Raw genomic sequence first — 7,443 nt, 5'->3', positions numbered from 1 at the left:
ACAAATATGGCCTTTAGCAACGCCAAATTTTGCAACGCCTTAAAACCGTTCTCTTAGATAGTTTTAGACAACGGTTTTTTGTAGTGTTACTGTTGAGTTCAATTTTTCATTATTTTATAGCAACAAATTAAAATCGTTCTCTTTGACTATTTTAAAGAACAGTTTTATAACCGTTACAATGATTTATTTTTAGCCAACGGTTTGTTTTTCATTGTTTAAAGCATTGTACAAAAGAAACGCATTAAAATCATTGCCGAAATGCTACACTTTAAAACCGTTCCATTAGATGGTCTCAGACAACGGTTTTTACAGTGTTGCTGTTGAAGTTTATTTTTTCATTACGCTATAGTAACAAAATAAAACCATTCTCTTTGACTATTTTAAAGAACGATTTTACAACCATTACAACAGTTGTTTATGAAACAACCATTATCTAATATTATTTAAATAATTATACAAATTAAATAATAGCAATAAAAATAATTTCAGATAATTATATAAATTTAAACTATTTTTTCTATAAATACTGAATTTATAAAATACTCAAAATCNACAATTTGTCACTAGGAACTAAGAAGGGACTTCAGTAGAATCAGTAGAGACGCGCGCTTTCATTCTTTTCTTCTCGAAACCACAAAGAACATCACTCTTCCTCCCTCCACCTTACCATCAACCCTAACCCACGCCTTTAGATTCCGAGATCAAACACAGCTCACCAGGAAGCTCAAAATCGCAAGTCAGCAGGAGCAGGAAGCCCTAAATCACAACTCACCATCGTCGCACATCATCGTCGTTGCGTCTTCCCCAACTCATCGCGACCTCCTCCTTCCCGGCGTCGCTGAGTCTTTCCTCTCCGCGGCTTCAGTGCTTCTCCGTTCTCCGCGGCATCCTTGCGTCTTCTGCTTTGCTGCTTCTCCCCTGGTCTGCTTTGCTGCTTGTACTTCACCGGGTTGTGCTTCGTTGCTTCTGCTTTGCTGCTGCTGCTTCACTACATCGGTGGTTACGGGTTGTCATCTGTGGTAAGTATTTTTCTTATCTGATTTGCTGTAGCTTAGTTAGGGCTTGATTGGCTGTTGGGACTTGGGTATTTTTGTTGGATTTAAGAAGAAGAAAGGAAAGTGGTAATATTTGTGAACTGTGAACTGCATAATTTAGACTGTATCATGTTCTGGTATATCCCATTTATTAAAGTTACAGCTATTCCTTGTGCATAGTTTGATTAAAACTCAACAAGCTAGCACTATGTAAGCACTTATTTTACATTAGCTTTTAAAAATTAATATGCAGGTGTGGGGATAACACTCATTTAAAAAAAGGTACCGAAATAGCAGACTTGTTTTTTTATCGCACTTGATGATTTTCATAATAATTCAAATAAGTTAATATGTTAATTCAACGAAACTAGCAATCTCCCATTCCCTTTGGAATATTCTAAATTTGTCTTATACACATGTATGATATGTTACTTAATTATAATGGTTGCTGATTAATTATTTAATAGAAAGTTAGAAGTAGTACTCCATTAGTACTCCCTTGCTTTAGTTAGGCAATTTGTTGAAGTCTGTTATCATTAGTTTTATTGAGCTGTACAAAATTAGTTAAAATAGTATAGCCACATATATAGTTGCTATTGTAGTTTAGTTAGGGCTTAATTGGCAGTTGGGACTTGGGTATTTTTGTTGGATTTAAGAAGAAGAAAGGAAAGTGGTCATGTTTGTGAACTGTGAACTGCATAATTATGAACTGTGAACTGCATAATTTGGACTGTATAATGTTCTGGTATATCCTATTTATTAAAGTTGCAGCTATTCCTTGTGCATAGTTCAGTTAAAACTCAACAAGCTAGCACTCTGTAAGTCCTTATTTTACATTAGCTTTTAAAAATTCATATGCAGGTGTGGGGATAACACTCATTTAAAAAAGGTACCCAAATAGCAAACCTGTTTTTTTATATGATTTTCATAATAATTCAAATAAGTTAATAAGTTAATTCAACGAAACTAGCAATCTCCCATTCCCTTTGGAATATTCTAAATTTGTCTTATACACATGTATGATATGTTACTTGATTATAATTGTTGCTGATTAATTATTTAATAGGAAGTTAGAATTTGTACCCCCTTTGTACTCCCTTGCTTTAGTTAGGTAATTTGTTGAAGTCTGTTATCATTAGTTTTGTTGAGCGGTACAAAGTTAGTTAGAATAGTATAGCCATATATATAGTTGCGATTAGTATTGTAATTAGTATGATTAAAAGTAAATTTTTTGTTAAAAAATCTGGTTATGAATTACTTATATTTTTATTCTTTGTTGCTGTTTTAGTTTGTCTCTTTAAAACTAGAAAAAGAAAATCAAATAGCGGGTCTCTCTGTAGCTGTGACTACCTTAGACATTGAGCTACACTATAGATAAATCATTTAATATATTATCTTTTTAAATTTATTTGAACATTTAATTGTTAAGAATATTTACTGATTAATTGATTGCTTAAGCTTCTTTGCATAGTTTGTTAGATACAAATTGTTAGTCTCATGATTGGTTGAGATGTTCTCTTTCGAACATGTGTGGTTGACTTCTAGAAATTTTTTAGAAGCAATAAGCTCTTGATTAGAAAAAATCACTTATAGTTAGTCTAAAACATATGTCCGTGTTCTTTTATTTTAGTTGACAAAGTAATGGACAAATGGTGGACTAGTTTACCAAGACATATTGAGGGTTACCAACATGGTGTTAATTCATTTGGATTTTGCCTTTCCTAAAGGTAGACCACAAGGATAAGAAATTCTTTGTCCTTGTTCTATATGTAATAACTTTAGTTTTAGGGGCGAAGGGATGAAGTTTATGATCATTTAATAAGTAAGGGATTTCAAAAAGGTTACACTGTGTGGGTTCATCACGGCGAAAGGATAAGTCACATAAATAGTGAATCCGATGAGAGTGAAGTCCATGAAGGATTTATCGACGACATTCATGGGCTGCTAAACGAGACGTTTCGGCATGTGCTTGAAGGAGATAAAGATAGTGATGGGCCAAACGAAGATGCAAAAAAGTTTTGTAACTTGCTTGAAGAAGGAAAACAAGAGTTATATCCTGGCTGTAAAAATTTTTTGACATTATCATTCGTTATCCGATTGTATTTGTTGAAGACTCTTAATGGTTAGAGCAACGCATCCTTTACTGCTCTACTTGAATTACTGAAAGAAGCGATTCCTCATTTGAATATTCCTGATTCTTTCAATAAAATCAAGGCCATGGTAAAAGATTTAGGACTTGGTTATAATAAAATTCATGCTTGTCCCAACGATTGTGTTCTGTTCCGGGATACATATGAAGATGATGAATTTTGTTCAATTTGTGGAGCTTCCAGGTACATAGAAAATGTTGAGGTAGATATAAAAGTTGATAAGTTGAAGAAAAAACCTGTGCCTGCGAAGGTTTTAAGGCATTTTCCCTTGATTCCAAGGCTTAAGAAGCTATTCCTGTGTTCCAAAACAGCTGAATCATTAAGGTGGCACAATGAATATCGTTCAAAGGATGGAAAGTTAAGACACCCAGCTGATGGCCAATCATGGAAAGACTTTGACAGGCTTCATCCCGATTTTGCTAAAGAATCTCGTAACATAAGATTAGGGTTAGCTAGCGATGGATTTAATCTATTTAGAACCATGAGCATCTCCCATAGTACATGGCCGGTAGTTTTGGTCGCATATAATCTTCCTCCGTGGTGTTGCATGAAATCAGAGTATGTCATGATGTCCTTGCTCATCCCTGGATCATGTTCGCCTGGAAAAAGCATTGATGTGTATCTTCAGCCATTAATTGAAGAGTTGAAGGTTTTATCGGAAGTTGGAGTGGAAAAATATGATGCTTCAAAGAATCAAACTTTTCAACTACATGCAGCAGTTTTATGGAACATAAGTGACTTTCCAGCTTATGCTATGTTATCCGGTTGGAGCACAAAGGAAAAGTTAGCATGTCCTTGCTGTAATTATGACACCTCCTCTTGTTATTTAAAACATAGCCGGAAGATGTGCTACATGGATCACCATAAATTTTTGGCTATGGATCATCCATATAGGATGGACAAAAGATCTTTCAATGGCGATGTTGAATTGAGGTCTTCCCCAGCTTTATTAGATGGGGAACAAATTTTTGAAGATTTGAAAGATTTTGACAATGTATTTGGAAAGAAGCAAAAAAATAAAATTGATGGTCCATGGAAGAAAAGGTCCATTTTCTTTGAGTTGCCATATTGGAAGCAAAATACATTGCGCCATTGTCTTGATGTTATGCATATCGAGAAAAACATATGTGATAACATAATTGGAACTTTATTAGACGTTCCAGGAAAGTCCAAAGATCATGCAAATGCTCGTTACGATCTCAAAGATATGGGCATAAGAAAAAAACTTCAACCAAAGGAGATAGATGGTGGCAAGAAAGCAAAAACTACTAAGGCTTGTTTTAACCTTACTAATCAAGAAAAAACAATTTTTTGTGATATTTTGAAGTTAGTAAAATTGCCATCTGGTAGTGCCTCAAATATTTCTCGGTGTGTTCATGTTGTTGAGAAAAAGATATCAGGCTACAAAAGTCATGATGCTCATTTTATGTTGCATTATTTGTTGCAAGTAGCTAATAAAATACACAATACAGAATCAAGTAGCTGGCCCTTTAATTTATCTAGGTTCATTCTTTCGTTTCTTGTGCCAAAAAGTTGTTGAAAATGATACAATAGATCATTTGGAAGTATTTAGGTTGACCTTTTTGGTTGCTGCTGATGCCTGAAATGAACGGTTTCAAATTGTATAGTGCGTGCTGTTTTATCCTTGTTAATGGCTTATTATGCTAATTTTTATATTGCTGCTGATTGCCATTTTTGCTTGCTGCCATTTAATTCATATAAATTGAGCTTGATCAGTGCTGATTTGGTTTTAGTAAGTTCATATGGGTTGATTTTGCTGTTTGTACTGATTTGGTTTTAGTGAGTTCATATGGGTTAATTTGTTAAATTCAGAAATGTCATATTTAATGCCAGAATGCTGCCGAAATTTCTAATAATTTGTGTTAATTGAATTCCAATTTGTGAATTGAATTTGGTAATTTCTAGAAATGTCATATATAATTAGTATTTTTGTATAGAGACAACAGTGAAGAAAACACGAGGACTTACACAATGCTTGAAGATTCATGCAAGACAGCTGAAAGATAGAGAAGAAATTACTCTAGATAGTGAAGGAGAGGCAATTGGTCCAACTGATGAAGTTGTAAACAACTTGAGCAAATTTTTTGGCACAGTGGCAAGGAATTCATATTTTTGTCCATTAATTTACACAAATTGAAAGGGAATTAAAGATAAAGAAGCCATTTGGGAATATGTTCAAGTGAGAATTTTAGTCTTGTTTCTTTTAGAAAGTATCTGAAAATGTACACATGTATTTTATTCTTACTAGCAAATAATAATTGTGTTTTATAGGCTAAATTCATTATTCCAACTGAAGGAAAGGGGATGGTCCTTGCTCGTATCAATGACAACTGGAGAAGGTATAAGACTACAATAAAGCAAACTCATTTTCTGCCATACAAATGTGTTAATGAGATGCTGAAAAATCGTCCTAAAAGCATACTTGAGAGTCATTTTCGCAAGTTAATTGCTTATTGGAGAACTGAGAAAATTAAGGTAAGACATGTGAAACTTAGTGTAATTGTTTATGAAATTATATTATATACGCATATGAGTGAAGTATGATGATTTGTTGATAATACTTGTCTCTTGTTATGTAGAAAATGTCTGCGCATAATAAGAAAAATATGGCACAACAGAAATTTAGGCATCGAAAGGGACCAATAAATTTTGCAAGCATACGTGCAAGATTGGTACAATTTTTAATTTTTTTGTGAATTTGTATGTGTATGTGTGGTGTGCCTTTTAACTCTATATATATGCTATTTGAATTGGACTTATAGGCTGCTTCTAAGGAAAATAATGAACCACCTACTCAAGCAGAAATGTTTGTTGAGACTCGCCAAAGCACAAAGGGAAAATCATTGGATGAAGACACTCTGGATGTTATCGTAAGTATTAATTAGGAGTTAATTTGGTTAAAATAGGTTATGGATTTCTTATGTCTTGGCAATTTGTCCATCACTTGTGGTTACTTTTATGCTTGCGTTGAGTTAAAGAATCTTGACATTATTTTTAATCTCTATTATTTATTTTGATGTTGTCAAATGATATATGCCTGTAGTCCAATTGTGTATTTACTCTTATTTTATTACTATTATTTTTCTTCACATTAATATAGGCACATTTGCAAGCTGAGAATAAAAAGTCTAAAGAATCAGTAATTAGAGCTTTCCAATCCATATTTGGGAAAGAGAAGGCAGGGAGAGTGCGATGTCACGGAAGAGTTACCACACCAACTTTGTTGAAGAAAAATGAGAAAATTGCCACCCTTAAGCAGCAACATGCAACTGAGAAAGCAACATTAGAGAATAAGGTTGATGTGATGCAAAAAGAAGTATATGAACTTAAATCGCTTGTTAAAATAATGCTGCAACAAAAAAGCTCAGGAGTGGACCTTGACATGTTAGCTACTCAATTAGGAAGCACTTTAGGGAATCCGAACAATGATGCGCATGAAGAGAAAAACTATGTTGAAGGGGAAATCGAACTTGATTAAGGTCAACTTTTTAAAAGCAAATGTTACAGAGTAAAAGTCATGAACTCGTGGACATGATGACTATTTGCTACTTAACTATTTCAACTTTCTTTTATTATTATATTTTTTGCAAACTTAGATGATATTGTGGATCTTGCAACAATTTTTATAAGTTAAATTTGATGGGAAATGTTCAATTTTTTTTTCTTTAGTGACTTAATTCAAATAGTTTAGATTATTTATTGGCATTAAATAATTTAAAAAAAACTAAAATTAATGTCATTCACGAGAAAACTAAATAAAAAATTATATATCACAAAAAAATCATTGTCAATAGTTACAAAAGACAATGGTGTTAAAACCGTTGCCAAAACACGACTCCAAAGGTAACACTTTAAAACCGTTGTTTTAGATGACTATAAAATGGCAATGGTGTTAAAACCGTTGCCAAAACACGACTCCAAAGGTAACGCTTTAAAACTGTTGTTTTAGATGACTATAAAATGGCAATAGAATTAAAATAGTTGCCGAAAATGACATCAACAGTAACACTTTAAAACTGTTGTCCTAGATGGCTATAAACTGGCAACGGTTTTAAAACCGTTGCCGAAACCTGGAGCCAACGGTAACGGTTTAAAACCGTTGGCTATGTGAATAATAAAACCACAACAGTTTAAAACCGTTGCCTATCCAGTTACGGTTTTAAACCGTTGTCATGTTAATAGGAACAGTTCGAAACCGTTGCTTATTGAGTAACGGATCAAAACCGTTGTCTAAAACT

The 7,443-nt window shown here is 33.5% G+C and overlaps 1 protein-coding gene across 6 annotated transcripts; it reads left to right on the top strand.

Moving 5' to 3' along the window:
• Positions 1 to 591: 591 nt before the first annotated feature.
• Positions 592 to 6,962, top strand: LOC107468946 (uncharacterized). Of its 6 annotated transcripts, none has more exons than XM_021132838.2 (7): positions 592 to 1,019; positions 1,896 to 1,923; positions 5,143 to 5,384; positions 5,477 to 5,680; positions 5,785 to 5,877; positions 5,968 to 6,075; positions 6,306 to 6,962. In XM_021132838.2, the coding sequence occupies exons 4-7, from the start codon at positions 5,510 to 5,512 to the stop codon at positions 6,681 to 6,683; spliced, it is 750 nt and encodes a 249-aa protein (XP_020988497.1). In that variant the 5' UTR covers positions 592 to 1,019; positions 1,896 to 1,923; positions 5,143 to 5,384; positions 5,477 to 5,509; the 3' UTR covers positions 6,684 to 6,962. The 6 variants fall into 6 exon arrangements, 4 of the variants coding, with proteins under 4 accessions (XP_020988497.1, XP_015943812.1, XP_052111093.1 ...); XM_016088326.3 differs by lacking the exon at positions 1,896 to 1,923 and adding an exon at positions 1,288 to 1,316; XM_052255133.1 differs by lacking the exon at positions 1,896 to 1,923 and having other exon boundaries at positions 5,502 to 5,680.
• Positions 6,963 to 7,443: the final 481 nt, after the last annotated feature.

This window comes from Arachis duranensis, chromosome 10, assembly GCF_000817695.3.
Source record: "Arachis duranensis cultivar V14167 chromosome 10, aradu.V14167.gnm2.J7QH, whole genome shotgun sequence".
Lineage (NCBI taxonomy): Eukaryota > Viridiplantae > Streptophyta > Magnoliopsida > Fabales > Fabaceae > Arachis > Arachis duranensis.
Note: the sequence above shows the minus strand (reverse complement) of the source record. Positions and strands in the feature narration are given on the sequence as shown.

What these genes read in the sequence shown, in the direction of transcription:
- LOC107468946 (XM_052255133.1), top strand. Translation starts at nt 5,510, where the DNA reads ATGGTCCTTGCTCGTATCAATGACAACTGGAGAAGGTATAAGACTACA. An exon ending in CAAGCATACGTGCAAGATTG is followed by an intron (nt 5,878 to 5,967) that starts GTACAATTTTTA and finishes TTGGACTTATAG; the next exon opens with GCTGCTTCTAAGGAAAATAA. An exon ending in AAGACACTCTGGATGTTATC is followed by an intron (nt 6,076 to 6,305) that starts GTAAGTATTAAT and finishes ACATTAATATAG; the next exon opens with GCACATTTGCAAGCTGAGAA.